This window comes from Lycorma delicatula, chromosome 4 (assembly GCF_047948215.1).
Source record: "Lycorma delicatula isolate Av1 chromosome 4, ASM4794821v1, whole genome shotgun sequence".
Lineage (NCBI taxonomy): Eukaryota > Metazoa > Arthropoda > Insecta > Hemiptera > Fulgoridae > Lycorma > Lycorma delicatula.
In genome coordinates this window covers 171,042,108-171,065,149 of record NC_134458.1, presented here as the reverse complement: position 1 = coordinate 171,065,149, position 23,042 = coordinate 171,042,108, and the positions used below count along the sequence as shown (strand labels likewise).

The following is a 23,042-nucleotide window of genomic DNA, read 5'->3' as shown; positions in this document are numbered from 1 at the left end:
TCAGGACAAGAATCATAACCTTCCCCTTTTTATTACTAGTAACACCATAACTAGTCCAAAGAAGGAAGTATTTGTTGGCATAATAAATATTTAATAATAATTACAACTTTATTAATTGATTAGGATGATTTAAAGCCAATGAGAATGGTTTAATATTGTTCCCAAATAGTATCGATTTGCTCATTACATCTCACAGAAATTTATCATGTTGCACGACACTTAAAAATTTTACTCTGCAGGCAACAGAAATACTGTTATCATGAATGAGAATATTATTCATTTAATTAGTAATGAAAGGCTACCAGCAATGATAGGCAATCACATTGTGATATGACTTTATTTCTATTTAAAGTAAAACAGCTGCAATCCATCCAATGAGTGATTTATTAGGGCTGGTAGTGCAGAATTTTCTAATTCTATTAATTATCAATTGATATAGATTTATCTACATCATCTACAAAGAAGGATTAATGGTACGATAATAGTTAAGGAAGATCATTTAAAAATATTAAGAAAAGTAAGCAATCAATGATACTCCTTGGATGACCCTTTGTATAACACTGAAGAGACAGCTTATAGGTTCTATTATGGAAAGATGAAAATTCAATCTCTGTTAATGGTTAATAAGGTATGACTTAAGTGACCCACAAACCAGAGGGTAGACATGCTCTAGCAAAACCATGTAAAAGTAACAAGCTTAATGCTGGATGGATTAAGCTGCATTATATTAATACTTGTTTGAACAAAGAATGCAAAGTATCTAAAAATATTGTTATTAATAATGGTTTTGCGCATACTTTAAACCATACAGCAGAACAGATACCTTAGCATAGTATTGAATTTGTACAATTTTTTTGACTACACATCTAATTCAATCTAATTATTATTATTTTTTAAATAAGAAATAAGTTTAAAAATAAGAATTGTAAGGTAATAATAATAATTTTCGGTTCATGATTTAAAGAGGGGTTAAATTTTAAGTTCTATACAAATGCCAGGAAAGTTTAACAAAGTTGTTACATGCTCTTTTGCAGCAATTAACCACAGTGTGGTTAATTGAACCACAGCCTTAGTCTGTACAAGACTACACTTTATTTACATGTTATAGTATCATTCTCATCATATTCGGCCGTCAGGATTGCTTATTGTTCTCCTGTTGAACAGATTGCAACGTACATATTAGAATAATAAATTATTTGTGAGTACACTTTCACTGCAATTGCATGTATCATTCTTTGTTGTTAGTCGATAAATTTTTCGTAATTTGGTGGAAGGTTGTTTTAAATAATTTAATTTAAATTGAATTTACGTGTATTATTAAAGAAACGTAGAAGAAGGGGTCAAATATCGTATATTATAATTAAGTAGTTAAACCAGTCATCATGAATCTACAAGTGAAACGATAAAAAAAGGCCTCCTTCGTTTTCCCGCTTTCTGTATCTTGTAACTTACGTCGCTTTGGTAACGTTCATAACAGTTAACAGCTGACTTTGTTCGGTTATTCAATTGTTTGGAAGTGACTGTTAAGTACATGTTTTATTTTTGTTACAATTAATTAAAATTTTCAAATTTAACCCTCGTTTAATTAATAAACAATTTTAATGTAGTTAAGCTCTTGTAAAAGAATTGTTTAAGAGTGAAACGTGTTTACAATTATTTTCAGTTCATTTAATGAAGAATGGATGAATTTACTTTTAAGGTACTGGTTTTATATATAACTTAATTTAAAAAATCTGCATTAATTGATGGTTGTATCAATTTGTTAAGAAGGTAATAGAAATATAACAAGTATTTTTCGTAAAATATAAATGTATATTTTGCAATTTTTGCACATACAAATATTACTGATTTGAATTTCTTTATTGTATATAAATTGTTGAATTTTCTATATCAATAATGCCAATTATAGAATGTAGTTTAATACTAAGCAAAATATTACTTAAATCTATAAGGTTTACTTGATGCTCAAGTGATTTATGCAGTATTTGCCTGAATATAGGCTAAGATTTTTTCCAAAATTTTCTCCGATTAAATGGTGGTCGTGGAGGGGACTGATTGATTTCGACTAGGCCACAACTTGTTGTTGCATACTTTATATTGGTTATATATTCATGATGGAGGACTAATATTACTATATATATTTATAGTTATTACCTATTAATAAAACTACCTAATTAAGAATTACTTATTTTCATAAAGATATTGACTTTTTAAATTTAAAACATGAATTACATTTTCAAACTTTTAAAGAAAAGGGCTGATTAAATGAGTATGTAACCAGTGAATATTTTAAATTTTACAATTTCTGCGAAACAATGTTTTCTTTTCAAATAATAGTTTATTAAATATTTATTTTTGGTGAGTATTTGATAATTTCTTTTCTATCTTGATAGAGTAATTCAATACAAGGATTAACTCTGACATAAATTAACATAATAGCTGACATAGATTAACTCTGACATGTACCTTTAAGGGTTATGAACAGTTAGGATTAGAATGTGCAAGAGAAATAAAGGTACCCACCGAGTTGGTCCAGTGGTGATACGTCTTCCCAAATCAGCTGATTTGGAAGTCAAGAGTTCCAGCGTTTAAGTTTTAGTAAAGGCTTTTGCACATTTGAATACTAGATTGTGGATACCGGTGTTCTTTGGTGGTTGGGTTTCTATTAGCCTCACATCTCAGGAATGGTCGAACTGAGGCTGTACAAGACTACACTTCATTTACACTCATACATATCATTCTCATTCATCCTCTGAAGTATTATCTGAACAGTAGTTACCGGATGCTAAACAGGAAAAAAAAGAAAAATAAATAAAGGTGTTCTTTACATAAAGGTTATTGCATTAAAATTCTGTCCATTAAAACAGGTTTCACTGTAATTCATAACAGTTTTTTTATTGTTTTGTTTTTATATAAGCTTTGTTTTCATTCTCAACTCATCTTTAAAACTATTTAGCTTGAAGGTATCATCCCGTTTTAAAATAGTTATTTATTGTAATTTTTCCCCCAGAAATGAGTAAAAGCATAAAAGATTTTCGCCAAAATTTTGATTTGAAATTTAAATTACAAGTAATAAGTGAAGATGAAAAGTCTAATAATTGTAATGCAGCCAGAAAATAAGGTGTCAACAAAAAAAATCACTTTGTTGGAGGAAGCAGAAAGACTACTTACTCACTACAATATCCTCATGGAAATTTTTCAGAGGATCACATGTAGGCTGTTTTCAAGAAATAGATGATTTTATTTGCCAAACTTATTAAAGAAAATAAAGATTTTTTTATTACAAGAGATGCAATCATAATTAAAGGCCATGAAATTGCTGAAGAGAAATGGTGTAGAAAATTTTAAAGGAAGTTTGTACGCCTACATGATAGGCGAATGAAAAGTTATGGGCTAGCCATAAGATTGTTCAACATTAGCGCAATGATTACCAGCGGATTACAAGCAAAAACTTATTGCTTTCCAGACACACCTAATTTAATTAATTCCTGTTTTTTTTTTGTTTTTTTTTTTACTTGCCTGCAAACAGCAGTCAATGCAAAAAGGTGTTTTGTTTAATTAAAACAAGTGGAAATGAAAAAGCATGATTAACTGTGTTATACTGTGTGTGTTAGCTGATGGATGATCTTGATCCATACCATGATCTTTTTTTAAAGAGGAAAATGTTGCCGAAAGAAGCACTACCAAAAAACATTATCGTACGAGTACATGAAAAATGTTGGATGGATGAGTCTTTGGTTAAAGATTGGCTTAAATTGTCTGGTCTAGAAACTTAGCTCTGAGAAGACATGAATTCATTTTGCTGAAAATGTAAAATCAGAAGTAAAAAAACTCAACATTGATTTAGTTACAATACCTGGTGGTATGACTTCATGGTTAAAGGTTTTGGATATAGTTGTGAACAAATCTTTTAAAGATATTCTTAAAAAAGTTATAATTGTTGGATGCAAAGCAATACTCTACAGGTACCCCCTACTGGAAGAATAAAAAACCTTCTGTGAGCTTACTTTGTGAGTGGATTATTAAGTCATGGAACTCAATAACAATAACATTACAGAAGGATTTAAAAAATGCTGCATTAGCAATACGTTAGATGGAACTGCAGATGATATTCTGTGGGAGAAAGAATCAAATAATGAAAACCATTTTATTTTCAAATGCCAGTAGTGATGATAGTGTCTGTTCAAGTATACCTTTGGTGTGAGTAAATTTTTTTTTTAACGAAAATATAAAAAAAACAATTTATATAAAAATTTTGAAATTACCATCATTCTTTTAAAAATATTTTTCACTAAAATCTTGTATACATTTTTAAATCTTTTTTATTATGATGATAAATAATTTGTTGCTATTTAGATATAAAATTTCAGGAAGTATGTAAAATATTATAAAATAGTATAATAAAATACTAATGTAATAGTATAATAAAAATATGAATGGTATTATGTGTAATAAATCTCAAAATTAATGTATTATTGATGGAAAAAAAAATATCTACCAACATTTTTCCTGAAACTTAAATTCAAAAATGGGAAGGGGGTCGATGTACAGGGTAGCGCAGAGAAATTGGAAAATTTGATTTTGAGAGCCCTGAAGTTATACTATAAGTGGGAGAAAGAGTTAAACTGTAGAGCAGTAACAGACATTTAGTTGTGATGGAGCAGTGGAAAGGTGTAGAGCGTGCAGTTGCTGGTGTTTTATTGACAGTGTGACAGCTGCACAAAGAGTGTTTCAATAACGTTATGAGATCCCGCCGTGCGTTTAAATTCCTTCTTTACATACAATCAAAACTTGGGTTCATAGCTTTGAAGAGACTGGTTCAACTTTGAAAAAACCTTTTGGGTGTGTATTATCTGTATGTATGCCAGAAAACATTGATGCCATGAAAGCTATAGTAGTAAGGAGTCCTTGTTGTTCAGTGCGGAAAATTGCCTCATCATTGGAGCTCAGATGTCGGAGCATGCAAAAAGTACTTTGTAATCTGAAATTTCATCCTTACAAGATTCAATTTGGCCAAAAATTAAAACCTAATGATTTTGTATTGCATCTGCAGTTTTGTGAAAAACTGTAGTCTAAAATCAATGAGAATGCTAACTTTATTGATAATCTTGGATGTCAGATGGAGCCCATTTTCACCTCAAGTGGATACTAGGCACAAACAAACCCTCTCAGCTTCACCAGTGTTCATTACACAGTGTTAAACTTAGTATGGGGTGCAGTTTCGTGTTGCAGGGTGATAGGCCCTTACTTCTTTGAAGATAAAAAGGGGCCTCTGCGGTCACTGTGATATCTCAATGTTATGTCGACATGCTAAAAGTAATTTTTGCTCCTAGGTTCCATTCTCTTCCAAATCTTGACTATCAGCAAACCTGGTTTTAACAGGATGGAGCCACCTCACACACTGTCAGATAGTCTGTGGCAGCAGTGAGACATTTGTTTGGTATCGCATAATTTCAAAGACTGCTAACATTGCTTGGCTGCCCCAGTCTTAAGACCTTTCAGTCTGCGACTTCTTTTTATGGGAACATTGAAGAGTGTTGTGTACCAGACTAGACCAAGAAATCTTACCCAGATCAAATCACAGATTGAAGAGAACACATTGCACCATGTTATGCAAAATTTTCAGAATCAATGTAACTCAATGTGTGCGCAAAAATGGACAGCACTTAAGTGAAGTAATTTTTAAAAAGTAATGTATATTTAAATTTCCACTATAGAACATATTTTCAACATCAAATAAAGGTTGGTAATTTTACTTCATTTTATGTAATTATTTTAAATTTTCTCATTTCTCTGCGCCACTCTGTATATTAAAACAAATGGTACATCAGCTACACCTTTATCATCAAGGATACCTACTTTAATTATTATTTCTTTCTGAATATCTATTCAAACTACCCAATACATCTGGAATCTTAAATTTAAGATATTGTAGTACCAATTAATCTTAACAAAACTTTGAGCTGTAACTAACATGTTTATCTTTCCTGTCATAAGTAAAATAAATATTGTCATCATGTTACTTTTGTTTTTAGTCTAATCAATTTCTGTTGGAATAGTTGATTACTACTTCGTAAAAATTTAACCTATTTTCCGAGATTTATTGTCAGGAAAATCAAATCATGGATTTTTTATTTGATATAATTTCCATTTTTTCTTTCTTTGGCTAATTCATCATATAAGCTCGAAGCTTGTACATGGGAATATGAAATGGAAATTTTGTAACATATGAAAAATGCCTAGTCCTACCATAAATAAATAAAAAAGGATTTGAACCCGGAACCACAAGGTGAAAGTCTGAGATGGTATCACTCGGCCATGGAATTATTTCTGTATTTCATTCCTGTATCACAAATAATTTTTATGTTGGCTGAATTTGTTGAAATCATCATGAATACTAGAAATTTAAAAGGATTCAGAAATTTAAAACAAATTTACTGCTATGGTGCTATCAGTAAAGAGATTTGTTACCCATCATATAAACATGCAAATGTATCTTATATGAAGTAAACCTCACCAGACTATTTATTATCAGATTTTTGGTAAAATTTTATTACTTGTTTGAATACATTATTATTACACTGATTACTGTATTACACTGATTAAACAGAGTATTACTGTATGAGCAGAAGCAAATGTAATTATATTAAGTTTTTTTTTAAATAAGGGAAAAAAATAATTTTTAAGTGGTTTTATTTTAAGTCTAAATTGAAATTAAGGTCATCTGCTGTAAGATAGCACCATTTAATATTAGTTGTGTGGTGGTAGTGATATTAAGGTAAAGTGATATTGAAGTAATTGAAAATTTAGTTAGTAATTTAGTGATTTATACTCTGTCAAAATATTACCTGACAAAAGAATCTGAGTTCTTTTTTGAATTTACTTGAAAACCTTTTAAATAAAGTGTATGAAAATTTTGATAAAATATAATTAGAAAGTGTTAAAGTAAACAACAAAATTGTCATGTACACTTTTATTGAAATTTAACTGCCCACTTCAAAGATATTTATCCTGAAACTCAACTACACATAAAATTTAATGTGATAGTAAAAACTTCAATTAATTTAAGTTACAAATACCTACTTGCATAACTGTTTGTTTTATTTTTAAAGAGATCTATTAGCAGTTTTCTGAATTAAAAAAATTATTCTTAAATTAGAACACAATGAGGTATTTCATAAAAAAATATGTTAAGTTACATAATGAAATTTTGATTAACTGCTTTTTATAATGTCTTTAACATTCAATATAGGATTTATCATTTTCCAGACAGTAGTTTACCACGTAAGTAATAGTCTATTAATCTCTTGTTAAATAAATATTTGATAATTTTTAGAAGTTTGGCATTAGAATTTTCGTTAGTATATTTTTGTTGGATGATTCGTATGACATCTTATTTACAGAATTATTAAATATTAAAATATTTATTAAATTCAATAAAATATACTTTTTTTCTTTATCAAAGTCTATACATTAATGGCTCTTATATGTATCTGGGAGATGCATTTTGTTTAATACTACATATATTTTAAAACAATATTCATTCATGAATATACAACATTCATTGACAGAGAGAGAGAGAAAGAAAGAGAGAGAGAGAGAGAGAGAGAGAGAGGGAGAGGGACTGTGTGTGAGGGAGGGAAGAAATTGAACTGGATTCTGTGCAAGACTGTAAACTACTCTTAAAAGAAGCAGTTGCTCTGTGAGTCAATTGTCTTCTTTACTATGTTTTTTCTTCCATGGGCAAGTTCTATGGGAGTTGGGTCAACTGCCCTGGTTCAATCTGTGGTACCATATTCCTAGCACCTTCTGGAACTCTTGGCGATTAAAATGCCTATTGTGTAAAGCCACGTTTTCTATTCAATCTAATCAATCAGTCAAATGTTAACTGGTTGTGATGACTATTTTAATTTGCAAAATTGATCATTTTTGCCTTAATTTCATATTTGACATATTTGACAACATTATATTTCTGTTACTTGACCTCCTGTTAGAGATTTCATCAATCCAGCAAGACATTGTCGAGGAAATTATTTGTGATGATGTTAATTATTTTTTTTCAGTACATTCCTGAAGAAGAACTTAATAAAATAGTTAAAGAAGTTAAAAGAGCAAGGAGGAAAAAAAATGAAGAGAAGCAGTGGAAAGAATATTTGGAAAGAAAAAATTTAAGATTGACCATAAATTGTATGAAAAAGAAGGAACCATGTTTAGATGAAAATAATATTAATAATGAAACTCGGTTAATTAGATTGTGCGATGATAGTGAGAAAGAAACTTCAGTTTGTTATGAATTCAGAAGTATAAAACCATTTACTATAGTAAATCATAATGATAGTGGACTATGTGAAAAGTTTAAGGAAGATGAATCATTTAATTCTTTTGATGAAAGCAGTGATAAGCAGAATAAAATTGTTAAATTTCTGCATCCAATTTGTGATAACAGTTCTAAAAATGATCATATTCACCTCCATAATCACCATTACCTTAAATATAACCAGCAACATAATTTTAACACTTCAACTGCTGCTGCAGTTGTAGTTGATGCTTCTGAATCAAATAAATTAGCCAAGTTTGAGTGTAACCAAAAGCAGAAGCAGACACTTCACCAACATCAGAAATTACCTGATAATGATTGTGAAAGCATAAATGTGTGTGGAGGATGCATTCATGATAAATATGGTTCTTCTTTTAATAGTTGTAGTGTTAACAGTAGTAGTAATACTGATTTGCAACAGCTGTCAGTAGCCTCAAATGATTGTGGTGGAAATGAGATTCCTACAAGTAAAAAAAAAGTGAGTTGATTTAATTTTGTAAAACATTTGTATTTAATGTTATATTACTTTTCTGCTTTATTTTAATAACTTAATGAAATATCCTTTTTTTGTAATAATTTTTTTTTTACATCAATCATTTTCAATTAGTGTGAATGTAATTTTTCATTACTTACTTTTATAAACACAAAGAAAGTTCTGTACTCTGATTATTAAACATTTAGAAAGGAAGAAACTTCTCAAAGCCCATTTATCAAATATTACTTAATCTAAAACTAGGTGTACATTTCAGAAGTTATAAACGATCATCAACACCAAAGAGTTAGTATATTAAACTGACAACATAGTTGTACTTTCCCGTCACATGCCTGTTTTCTGAAACACAGCTTACACACACAACCTAATTTAAAATATTTATCATTTTATTTAAATATAATATTTTTTGTTTATTTAATTCAGTGATAATAACTAAAGCTCTCATGCGCATACTGTATTTAATTTGCATAGTTGTGGCAGTACTGGCAGCCACTTTAAATACTTTTTTACACTTTAAATGTTCCTCATTTATTTAATTGTACTGCTCACCTGTCACATTGCAAAATAGTAGAAGACTACAGCAGCTGTACGTTAGTAGTACACTAGTGCTCCTTATGGCGAGAGTGAGGGTACTAATGATGCACTATACCCACTAGTTTATTTAGAGCATTTTTTTGGGGTGGAGGTGAGATTTTATAAAAATTTATTTTTTGGTAATATTATTTTTTAATTGTTAATTACATATCTAAGAAAAATAAAACCTTAATTAGGCAAAATCATGAGATACTGAGTGTGACCTTGCTGTACAGCCTCATCCCCCTTTATCTTTTAAGTTGAAATTTTAATGGCATCAAAGTCCCATATATAGAAGTAATCTGACCAAGTTTGGTTAAAAATGGTAGAGTAGTTCTTGAGATATAAGGTGACACCAAACATACACATGTACATACGAACATCCGGAAAAATTTCATCTGGTTTTTTGGGTCTCTTAGGTGTCAAAACATAGTTATCTGGTGAAAACCCTGTATGCCCAAATTGGACCAATTACAATACACTTTCCCTTCTAAATCTATAGCTCTCCTATAGTGTTAGGTGGGTCAATCCATTTGAAGTAACTCAAGGGTGGTTGCTTGACCAAAACAAACAAATTTGAAACTTACCCACTTGTTTCCTACATGTCTCAGGACCTTAAAACTATTTTTTTTTTTAATTTTTTTATTTAAGCAGTTTAGCTGTGGTGGCCATTTTTGTTACGGTGCACACACCTATTTTTGCGATTTAAGGGTTTACAGAAAAGATCATAACTAAAAAACTTGGTCCTAAAAGGATGAAACAAAAAAAAATTTATACATATTTTCTCAAGGTAAAAGATTGGTTCAGTGGGTTATTTACCTATTTCTCTTCTTTCTATGAGAAAATTACCAATAAAGTTGAACATGAAAAACTGTGAAATTTCACTTTTGGTAATTTTTTTCAAAAGGCACGGATGGCATACACAGTTTGAATTACTTTTTATGTGTAGGTCTATGTTAGTAGTTTTATCCCAAATAATATTAACGGCGATAAACTTACCCCTACATTTTCATGAATTTTTGAAATCAATTTTTTTTTTAAATTCAAATTTTGGCTTCAAATAACTGATGAGGCTGGTGATAAAAATCTCAAATTTGCACAGCTTGCAGTGTTTTTATAAATGTTTATGCCAAATAAAAAAGTTTCTTGTGTATTGTACGAATACAAAAATTATATCCCCTCAAAAATCGTGAAAAACCTGTTATTTTGACTCACTAAATAAGTGCTAAATATAAGGGGGTTTGTTGTCTTCTTGGCATTTTAATATTTTTCTATTTATTACTGTAGTTGAAATAAACTTGTTTGAACCAATCAACTGCAGTGTTCATGTTACAACAGGCACTTCCAGTTGTCAGGAAAATTCATGTGGCAGCATGCTCATTTATGCTTGTTGCATCATTTAGCTTTCCAGTTACAGACAACTGGTCAGTTTGACATTAGTCAGTGACCTATTCACATCTTTATAGAGTGTCTCAAATTTCATTCTGTGTTTGAAAGTGCTTATTAAATAAGTTTTTCTTAATATTATATTTGCAGATTTTAAAATCGGTTAAATTTTTACATTTTCATGTAATTTCACATAAAACAATGGAAAAACAATGTTCCATAGGAATCTATGTGAATGAAGACTGTCATAAAACACTGTTTGGTACAGTACCAAAAGAACTCATTAAAATTTGTGAATTTAGTGATGAAAACTAAATTGTGTTAATGCAGATGTCCTAGTATTTGTAAATAACATGAGACAGTTTTTGTCAAAATTCAGTCACCTGTATTGAGAGTTCTGTTTGACCCTTTGAGAACTCATAAAAAAAACAATTAAGAAGAAGTTAAGACAAATAACATTAGAGCAAGCTCTTAAGAACACATTTTTCCAAATTTAAATTTAGTTCCGGGAAAGTCTCTTTGTGTCAACTGTTTCAAAAGTATTTTTTCTCAGCAGAACAAAGAACTACATGAAAGAAGACAAAGAGCAATACATTGCCCCATATCACAATTGTAGGCAAGCCTGCAAAGGCCATTAAACAATCATATACTAAACATTGATGAAATGTATTCATTTTGTAAACATCAAGCAATTTTTGATTAAATCAGATGAGATAGCTAGGATTTCAGAAATTCTAAAAAGCTTTTGACTTCTGTGAACGAGTTGTTTGTACTGGAAGCTACTACAAGTACGTTCCTGTGTCATAAAGCATTGTAAGATGTCACTTTACTATATACTCCAAGGACTATGAAGACCATCCTGTGTCAAGTATTGTACCACTTTCACTTAAGGAGAAAGACTCTGAGGCTTGTGTATATGATGATCAGTGGTGGAAGTGGTAAATATTAGCCTCAAAAATATGATGATGTGCAGGTTTTTTCCACCCAGCTTGATTACGTAAAAGTCTCAACAAGACAAAGTTTGGGTACCGATATGTAAAGTCCTGAGCAATTGGACATCACTTGAACTAACTACAGTGATAGTAGTGTAACAGTGGTGTTCTCACACAATTTCAGTTGAATTATCAGAAGAGATATCATAGCTGTTGGTTAACCACACTAAATAATAAACTTTCATTGCTACAAAAACAGGCTATTTCATTGAAGAATAACTAAAATTTTGCGAAAATTTATTTTTTCTTTGATAGTGTTTACAAAAATGAAAATTAATTCTTGAAAAAGGATATAGGCTACTCATTGAAATTTGAGTTTGGATAAGTTTTACAAGCATTTTTTAATCAAAATTGTATTAGGTTACTGGCATTTAAGTTATAATTAAATTATGATCTGTCATTAATAATTTTAAAAAAAGTTATTTTTAAAATATTGAAAACATCAACTTCAACAACATAGGTGTTAAATGTAAAAATGTAAAGTACAAAGAAGACAAAATACTCCCTTAGAGCACTTATTTAGCAAGTCAAAATGGTATTGCTTTTAACAGGTTTTTCATGATTTTTGAGAAGTTATAACAAAAACACTGCAAGCTGTGCAAATTTGAGATTTTTATCACTAGCCCCATCAAAATTACTTGAATCCAAAATTTGAATTAAAAAAAAAAATTAGTTTACAAAAATTCATAAAAATGTAGGAGTAATTATATCACCATTAATATTATTTGTGGTAAAACTACTAATATCTCTCTCTCACTCTCACTCTCACTCTCTCTCTCTCTCTCTCTCTCTCCCCCCTCACTCTCACTCTCTCTCTCTCTCTCTCTCTCTCTCTCTCTCTCTCTCTCTCTCCCCCCTCACTCTCACTCTCTCTCTCTCCCCCTCTCCCCCTCCCCACAATGCTTAGCCTCCAGGAATTACCGTTCAGGTATTACTTAAGAGGATGAATGAGGATGATATGTATGAATGTAAATGAAGTCTTGTACAGTCTCAGTTCGACACATTCCTGAGATGTGTAGTTAATTGAAACCCAACCACCAAAGAACACCGGTATCCACGATCTAGTTTCAAATCCATATAAAAGAAACTGCCTTTACTAGGACTTGAACACTGGAACTCTCAACTTCCAAACAGCTGATTTGGGAAGATGCGTTCACCACTAAACCAAACTGGTGGGTTACTAACATATACCTACATATAAAAAAATAATTCAAATTGTGTATGCCATCCCAGCCTCTTGGAAAAACGTAACCAAAAGTGAAATTTCACTGTTTTTCATTTCAACTTATTGGAAACTTTCTCATAAAAAGAAGAGAACTAGGTAAGTAACCCACTGAACTAATCTTTACAAAATATGATTAAGTTGCTTTTTGTTCATCCTTCCAGGACCAATAGTTTTTTAGTATGATTTTTTTCGTAAACCATTACAATCACAAAAATAGGTGTGTGCACCATAACAAAATGGCCACCACAGGTAAACTGCTTAAATAAAAAATAAATAAAAAAATTAGTTTTAAGGTCTGAGACATGTAGGAAACAAGTGGGTAAGTTTCAATTTTTTTTTAATTAGTCAAGTAACCAGCTTATGTTTTTTTGGGCACTTCAAATGGATTGACCCAGGTGGGAAATTAAATATTAATAATGAGCAGAAGATAATAAAAAACCAACAGAGTTAAATAACTTTCCCAGCAAAACCAGGAAAGTTATGCAGCTCTGGCTGCTAAGGGCAAGTCTGTGGTAAATAAATAGCCATAAAAATCAGTTAATCCACTCTGAAGATATCAAGCAAAACAAAAACTATGTTAGGCTTATTATGCTCCTACCCCTGAATGGAATCACCAAAATACTTAACCAATGCAACTCATGAATATAATGGAATCATCTAATTAGTACAAGAATGTGATTTTGAGTCCAGATACAACAAGAAGAAAAAAGGGCAAAATAAGACTAAACACCAGAAAGTATCTTGGTTACCTAGGGTTTATTAAAAGTTTGAGAAAATTTTCTTCTCCTTTGAGTAAAATTTTGAGATGGATGCAAAAGGTCCATATCTGCTGTCCCTTGACCAATTGTAACCAAAATTAAATTGCATCAATGCCCAAGTACAGAATTGCCAAATTTCATCCATATTGGAAATTCATTCTGTCTAGTGATACCCAATAAAAAACAGACCAACATACTTGCATACTCACATTCTATAATTTTTTAATTCAAAAATTAAATTTTAGTTTTTTTGTTAGTGGAAGATTATGAAATGTTAAGATTGTAAAAACCCATGAAAAATTTTATCTGATTATCATAATTCTCTCTTATGTAGTAACTTAATAGCCAATAAATAACAATTTTTACAAAACATTAAAATATAGAGTATCTTTTTTAGTGTTATAAAATAAAAAAATTAAAACAGATGTTGATATAAAAGTTAGAAGTATGGTTTTAGGCAGTCAATTGAAATCATTAAGTTAGCTTATAAATAGTCTAAACCACTGAACAACTCAGATTCACCTGATCTTGTGCACACCCTTTAAATAGAAATAAAAAATATAATAAAAATTTCTCTCAACATGATAAATAATGTGATGAATTTTTAAACCAATTAAAGTCATCGCTTCTCGGCCTCTTGGCTAAGATCAAAGTGTAATTAAAGTAATAAGCCTCTTCCAACACAAAAGTGTGAAGGAGGAGATAACCATTTTACTTTCTTATGATAAAAAAACTTTTTAGTAAATCGAAAATTCTAAAAATATATTGGTCCACTGTTTGTTTATCAATGAAATTTATGTATTGTTGATAAAGTAAGTTTCCTAACCTTCTTAGTTCTTGTTTATTACAGAAATTATTTTTTTTTTAACTCTTGTTTCTGATAAAATATTTTTGTGACCCCTAACATTACCAGGATTCTCTCGTCTTGTGTGTTAATGAGAGCAAAATATTTCTTATTGCTGAGTATTTCTAATTTTTCCTGCATTTTACCATACGTTTTGTATTTTTATTTTATTCTCTGTGCAGAACAGCATATAAAATCCCACTCTATGAGTGAGAATTTTCAGCAGAGTAGCAGCTGTACATTTAATAAAATTTATTTCTTTTTGACAAACTTCCCCATCAAGAAGCACCCAATTTAATATATAAACAGTCATATTTGTTTTTTTCAAATGTATTTGAAAACTGTTTTGTTGGCATTCCTTAAGATTACTTTTTCGAAACCTTTCTTATTTGCTTGCACAAAATGAAGTGGATTATATAATACCAAAGTAATTCCACTAATATTGTAACAGTTGTTCTTGGATGGATCAAGGGAAAACATGGTAAAACCTTGATCAGAACAGCAACACAAAATACAAGATAAAATTTAAAAAATACATTTGAGTCCATAAAAAATATTTAAAATGTTTACACAGATAATGTTAAGATAACATTACATGAGGATACTAAATATAATAAGTAACTATAAAATAATTTACAATTCAAAAGGTGTTAATAACATCTTATTTGAGCACATATTTGTGTAGATGTTAAACTGGATGCAGAAAATTCAGAGTTTTTAAAAATTTTTAATTACTATTATTTAAAAATTTATCAATGGAGTGTAGTATTGTTTCTGCAAAAGAGAATCTTTTAATTATGTTTTAAATAAATTGTTAGGAAATTTTTAAAACTTACAAATCTATATAAATGAAAGATAATCCGTTTTGTTTATGCTCTTGTAACTCAAAAACTGACTGCTGAAATTTTCACAATTTATTATTATTTGTCCCAGGAGTTATTAGTTCCATAACATATATTAATATTTAATACATAATATTTGATCACATAATAACTATCTCTGGAAGTCGATATTGACATAGACACTGACAATTGATGTAGACAATATATCTCGATACATACAACATTAAATTTAGTAAAAGAAGTTTTTGGTTATTTATTTATACATTTTTTTTAATGATTTATGTAGTAATGAAATTGGTGAGATTTGAACTAGTAATTCCATGGGTCATAAGAAGAAAGAAAGAAAAATAACAATACATCCAAAAAGAAAAAATATTGGGTCGACACACAGTGAGTTTAATGAACACAGAGGGGTCTGAGGAGCAGACCTCCCCTGGCTTGATGGGAAGGGTATGTGAAGAGAGCCCTGATCTGCTAAACATCCCCTGACTGGAACTGGAAACTCATGTAACCATATAGTGCGGGCGAAGCCATGATGGGTCTACTAGTTATTAATAAGACTAATCATATTAAAAAAAAATATATATGTATGTGTGTGTGTGTTTTAATGTGTTTAGTATAAAATATGTACAGTAAGAATGATGTAATTGGATACTATGTATTCAGTAAAAACAAATCATATGGTGTACATATGTACGTTCAGTCTCAGTACACACATTTACATCAGCAAATTAATTCAGTGATATCAGGAAAAGCTACTAAAAGAGGAAAGTGCCAATCTCTTCATATCGCAGGAAGACAAACTAGTATGTAATGATACAGTTCCGACAGATGTATTGTGTGTAATGAGTGTTTAAGATAAAACAACAATGGAGAAATTGTTTCAGTGAATGGGGAATGCTAACAACTATACACACATTCACACACACACATTCACACACACACATTTTATATATATATATATATATTTATAATTTGTAAAGAGATATTTTGTACATTTTTATAAAACATTTAATTTAACATGTACTTTCAATTAATGGATTTTTTTCCTTTATACAGGTTAGCGTTAAAATTGATAAAGAACACATTAATGAAAATTTATCACAAAATTTGTTTAACATTAATTTGCAGTTGGTACAAAACAATGCTTATCCAGATAAATTGGAGGACAATATCACATTAACTGGAAAAAATTATCCTTTTACTCCTGCCAATAGTGTGATATCAGAATTAGGGAAACAGTCTGAAATGCCTTCACTGCATCTGGATAGAAAGCAGTCTCTTTTTGACGAACCATCCCTATTACCTTTTGAGAATCATGAAGTTCATCATAGACCTCATAAAGTATTATCTACTCTATCCATAACTCAAGAAGAAAATTTTTTATCAGATAAAGATCAATTTGTAAAACCTGATAATGATATGACTCTTGTAACTAATGAAGTACCCATTATCAGAGACACAGAATCAAAATATTTAATTGATAATAATAATATCATTCAGAGTATCAGAGACACAGAATCAAATGATAGTAATAATGACTATTCAGTTCACAATCAGCAACTTAAAAATCAGGTCATTAAATCTTTTGATTATCATTAAATATACTGCTGCTTACTGGCTTTTATATACCTTTATAATTTTGTTAAAATCGTACATTGACTATTAGAAAAGTATATAAACATTCTGGTTACTCCAAATTTATTGTTAGTAGAATGTAAAAACATTTACTAATATATCTAAATGTAAAAATGTTAGTTTATGGTAGTTTGAAAATTTTATCCTCTCATCTTGGATCTGATATTTAAAATCAGCTTAAACCTTTTAAATACCTTAATGATCATGTGACATAATTTACAAACAGAATAACATAAGAAAGAATAATCTTAAAAACTATTTATAATTGCATCCTTTTTACAGATATTACCAATTAAAAGTGTAGAAAAAAGTAGTTAAAACCAGAAAAGAAACATGTTTTCATTAAGTTCAATTTGCAAATTCCACATTTTGTTTAATTCTTCTATTCTATATTTTTCTTAGTAGTTATTTTTTAATAGAATGAAAAAAATTATTAATTCATGGGTCTGTGCTATATAAAACTTTTGTTTTATGCCTTGACCTGAATTTTTGAGATTTTTTCCCTCTTCAATGTAGAGAATTGATTCTTTGCTTTTTGAATTTACTCACATCATGAAAATAAATGAAAGAAATTTAACTACTTGCCTATTTGTAAAGAAAATAGTTCCATCTTGTTCTCTTTACAACTTAATCTAAAACTAAATAAAATTAAAAGATTATAGATTACATTTACATTATCTATAAGGTGCGCTGCAAAGTATTGATGGTATTTTTATTATGAAAGGGGGGTACAGCTGTTTGCATCTGTAACAATGTTTCATGTGCCTCCTAGTTAACACTAAATAAGCAGCGATAAAGAACCGCCAGACTGTCTTTTTGTTCTTTTGATCTCCTGGCGAAAACATCGCAATGAAAACATGGCAAACCAAACTTTGTAACGGTCCTCCTCAGGACTTTTTGACAGTTGGCTTCAGAATAAAAGTATGCCAAATAAACATAAAAGGCATCAGCTGCAGTAAAAGAGAATCTATTAGTAAGTTAGCAATTAAATTTAAACTTGACGTTATCACAATCCAGGAAACACACAGCTGACAATTAAAAAATTCAATCACGAGGCTATATACCTGGGTATAATCTTGCTGCTGCAATTAATAATCCAAAATATGTAATTGCTACATATATTAGAATAGATATTGATAATATTTTGATAACCCACTTATCTTCCTCACAAGATCTTTTTGTACTAGCTTTTTGTTTTTGTCAATATTTATAAACCTCCAAATTCACAGTGGTCTAATGGCGTAATCCCCATTTATAATGATTTTTAATCATTCTTCTATATATACAGGAGATTTTAACTTACACTACCAAATTTATGTGTGTAATGACAATTCACAAGGTATAACCGTAGTAGGCTGGGGAGAAAGAAGTAACCTTAAAATTACTATTTGATGCTAAGCAGAAATCCACATTTCATTCTGCAAGCTGGAGGAAGGGCTACAATCCTGACTTAACATTTATATCCATGGGTGCACAACTATACACTGAGAAGTAGTCACAACTCTAGGCACAACAATTCCCATCAATTGTTCTCTTCCCTTACCTAGATGAAATTTTAGGAAAATCAACTAGGATAAATTCAATAAGCAACTAGAGGATGACACCAAGAACTATGAAAGATTTACTGCTCTAGTAATCAGCTCTGCCAAAAAACATATCCCCGAGGAGTACTAAAGTCCATTCTACATTCCCTGTTGGAATGAAGAGTGCCAAGAATTGTACAATGCTTACAAACGCACAAGGGATCAGTCAGTAGGTGAATAATTGCAAGAAGCCCTAAACAACACTAGAACAGTTAGATGGAAATAAACGCTGGACAGCCTCAACTTTAAGCTCAGCAGCAGGAGAGCATGAAATTTATTGAGCAACCTGGAAACTGTACACTAAGCTCGAACTTAGCCCAAACTGAGGCTGTACTGACAGAAGACCTTGGCACATTTAAGTATTTTAAAAAATGGGGACTCCAGCCGAATCCAAATAAAACTGAAGTCATGATGTTCCATCTTTGTAACAGGGAAGCTCAACGATCTCTTGCCGTTAACAATGAAGGAGCCACACTGAAACATAATCTACACCTGACATATTTCAGTGTCATGCTTGACAGAACACTTGCCTTTAAACAACACCTTGAAAAATTATTGGCTAAGTTAAGACTAGAGCTAGCCTGATTCAGAAGCTGGCCAATTCGTCTTCGGGAGCAACTGCTGAAACTCTAAGAATCAGTTTACAGCCCTTGTACATTCAACCGCAGATTATTGTGCTTGTGTCTGGATTAATAGCTGCCACATCAAGCTCGTTAACACACATTTGAACCAGGCTATGCAAATCATAAATGGAACCATGGGAACAACTCCACTACTTTTGGCTAAGTCCAGACATCCACCTGTAGCAGCCACCAATCAGGTCAACGACTTCAACACAAAGGATCACTGAACATCACTATGGCAAGGCCAGAATATCACTAACTCCATCCTTGTAACAGATCCAACTCTGAGGGTACCAGGATTTACTCTTCCCAGAAGACAGTGGTGCAACATCAACAGGATTCACACAGATCGTAGTATCTGCAATAAGAGCCCAATCCAATGGGGAGCTGCAGAAAGCCCATGATGGGACTGATGTGGAGCTGAAGAGCAAACGATTGCCCACCTGGCTCTGGTTTATCCAAATGCATCTTTGAGGCTCACTACAAGACATCCATGATCTTATTGTGCTTGTGTCTGGATTAATAGCTCCCACATCAAGCTCGTTAACACACATTTGAACCAGGCTATGCAAATCATAAATGGAACCATGGGAACAACTCCACTACTTTTGGCTACATCCAGTGGCTACCATTGCTGAGTAATATAGAAATCCCCCAAACTAGATGACTGGCAGTCCTCAAATTACAGTTGGGAAAATATAATGCTGATATAGATTTTCTTAAACAGCAGCACCTGAGACTAAAGTCCAGACATCCACCTGTAGCAGCCACCAATCAGGTCAACGACTTCAACACAAAGGATCACTGAACATCACTATGGCAAGGCCAGAATATCACTAACTCCATCCTTGTAACAGATCCAACTCTGAGGGTACCAGGATTTACTCTTCCCAGAAGACAGTGGTGCAACATCAACAGGATTCACACAGATTGTAGTATCTGCAATAAGAGCCCAATCCAATGGGGAGCTGCAGAAAGCCCATGATGGGACTGATGTGGAGCTGAAGAGCAAACGATTGCCCACCTGGCTCTGGTTTATCCAAATGCATCTTTGAGGCTCACTACAAGACATCCATGATCTTACCCCTGAAGCATTGTTTTTTTATTCAAGAGTGCAATAGACATAATATCATTAATAATAAATATTATTGACATAATATTGTTAATTTATTGTAAAAATTGCAATGTTCGTAAGTTCATTCAAATATATATATATATTATTATGAAAGGTTCAGCATATGTAGTTTATTATTTTTTTTTATAGTTGAAAGGGATTAATCTGACAATGAGTCGGACTTAATCATTGATGGTGATTAAAGCTGCAGGTGCTTGAATTGAGTTCAAATGGTGTACTGCAAATGTTAGAATTTTTTCCAATAATTTATGTTTCTACCATGAATACCATGAGTACCTTCTATCACCACCTCTCTTTGCTGAACAAATACAGAGAATTCTAAATGACTCATTTCCTTAGTTGCCTGCCAAATTACAAAGTGTAGACAATTATTTTTCGTGAATCATCTGAAAATCATTATTCACAAAAATTAAACCTGAAGTCATTTATAACCTATAACTGAAGTCATTCTTACACAGTCTAATTTAATAGCACAAGTTTTAAGTAAATTTTATTTCAGACTAACTTATTACAAAAATGCAATGGAAATCCACTTCAGCTATTTACTGCCAAGGATGGTTTGTAAGCCTATTAAATTTTTTTTATAGATGAAATTGGAGAGGAAAAAATTAATTCCCATAAATCTTGAAATAAAATTGTTTGTAATTTTATTTTATAAAAAACAAATAAAAAAGTAGTACACATTAAAAAACAAGCAAAATGGGTATTTATTTTTTTAATCAAATTATTTTATATGACAAATATATAATATGATTACTGTGCTATTAAAAAAGAAACATTAGATGTTAGCTAAGAGGATGGACAGAAATTTCAAATTTACCATAAACTAATAAAACTTTTATTACTTAATAAATTTATGCAGTTGAACTTTCTAGTGAAATCGTTGTAAAATATTTAAAATCCTGTTGCGATACTTTTCTAATACCATGAATATTTTTTATTAGTAGTAATAATCTTTACTACTGAAAAGTAAGCATTTTAAAATGCCTATGCTTGTTGTCTCTGGCATTCGTTATATGCCAAGTCGTCATAAAATTCATCTCATCATAAAAGAATAATTCTTTTATGAATAATTCTTTTTTTTTCATTTTAAATTCGGATGACCGATTGTGTTACAAATAGATAAATTCTCATTATTATTTTTTTTTTTATTGTAAATTTCTCTGATATATATATTCCAAAATCTGATAATGCATAAGTAAACTGGAGTACATTATAAGAAAAAATATTGATTGAAATATATTACTGCAATTTTTTTTGAAACCAAAAGGACGATGCAAAATTTACTATATGTATACAAGATTCTTTGATTCCAAATTAAATCTTAGACCTTATCTACATTATTATTTTTATGTTATAATTATGCATCATATTTCCAGTATACTTAGCATCTAATTAAATGGTCTTGTGTGAGACAGTAAACTATGTATTTTACAATTAATAAGTTGTATATAACCCAGGTCTCTTTATACCTCATAAAGTAAGAATAAATTGCCAGTAACTGAAGCCACCATCTGTTTTCCATAAATAAGTTAAGCAATTTGCTTTGCTTCTTTTTGTTAATGTGTCAGGGCAGTAAGGCCATAAAAATTTTGTTTAAATTAAATTGTTGAAGAATTGGCTGCAAATAAAAGATGTACTGAGAAAAGTTAAGGTGATGTGTGGCTTCCCTTCTTACAAGGAAGAAGGTCCCTTCTTCCTTTTGTGGGAAGCCACAAAACTTCAAGGAAGAAGTTTTCTTAGTGCCTAAGGGGTTTTTTGGACAAAACGTCCATATACAACAGCTATTAAAGAGCTGGCTCCGGGAATTTGGAGTCATACGGTGGATGGAGCCTCGGTACCAAGTGGCACGATATTTAAGGACTGTAGAAATACAGAAATATTTTATCCTGAAGATGCAGATGAAGACAAATTTACGGTCTTCGAAATAGTCGTAGATGAGAATAGCGTTGACTTGACTCGGCAAGTCATAAATGCGCTTCGTAAAGTTGGAAATACCGAAAAAGGCAAGCTGTCGTTTTATGCCGTAAATGACGTGACCGGAGATTTATTCTATTAGGCAATAGAATATTGGCTCAGAAGAGAAGTAAGGACAGATGATACATGTCCACTTTTCCTTATTGACAAGGTGCATATAAAGAAGATACCCCAGGGACCGGTGTAATAGTCAAGAAGAACGGGATGACTTATGTCGAATTGCTGAAACAAGTAAAAGGCAGTTTGAAAGAGGACCTCGCTGAAGATATTCTTTCTGTGAAAAAAGGCAAATCTGACACAATTGAGATTAAGGTCGTTGATTCATCGAACAAACGTGAGGATATTGTGAGACGCTTAGGATCACAGGTAGCTGATGTGATCGTTGGGGAACGGTCACAAGATACTAGATTGAAAGCATTCCATGTTGAAAGCATTCCATGTTAAAGATCTGGATATGGATTTCACCCCTGACGAGGTAATGGACGATATCAAGAAAGAGTTGGGAACTGATATTTCCGTTCGAGGAGCATCGATGAGGCCGGCGTTTGGAGAAACACAAAAAGCGTCGGTGCTCCTCTCGGCCCGTGATGCCAGATTGTTGAAATACAAACATAGATTAAAAATCGGCTGGCATTCCTGTCTTAAAGAAGCCAGAA

The 23,042-nt window shown here is 31.2% G+C and overlaps 2 protein-coding genes across 2 annotated transcripts in view; both read left to right on the top strand.

The window, feature by feature from the left end:
- The first annotated feature begins 1,436 nt into the window (after positions 1 to 1,436).
- LOC142322973 (uncharacterized) overlaps positions 1,437 to 23,042 on the top strand; it is a 108,515-nt gene continuing 86,909 nt past the window's right edge. The window contains exon 1 of the mRNA XM_075362071.1: positions 1,437 to 1,699. Coding sequence (XP_075218186.1) covers positions 1,679 to 1,699 — 21 coding nt within the window. The 5' untranslated portion in view covers positions 1,437 to 1,678. The remainder of the gene's footprint in view (positions 1,700 to 23,042) is intronic.
- LOC142323250 (uncharacterized) lies at positions 1,985 to 17,032 on the top strand. Its single transcript, XM_075362638.1, has 3 exons — positions 1,985 to 2,358; positions 8,064 to 8,795; positions 16,490 to 17,032. The coding sequence occupies exons 2-3, from the start codon at positions 8,190 to 8,192 to the stop codon at positions 17,030 to 17,032; spliced, it is 1,149 nt and encodes a 382-aa protein (XP_075218753.1). The 5' UTR covers positions 1,985 to 2,358; positions 8,064 to 8,189.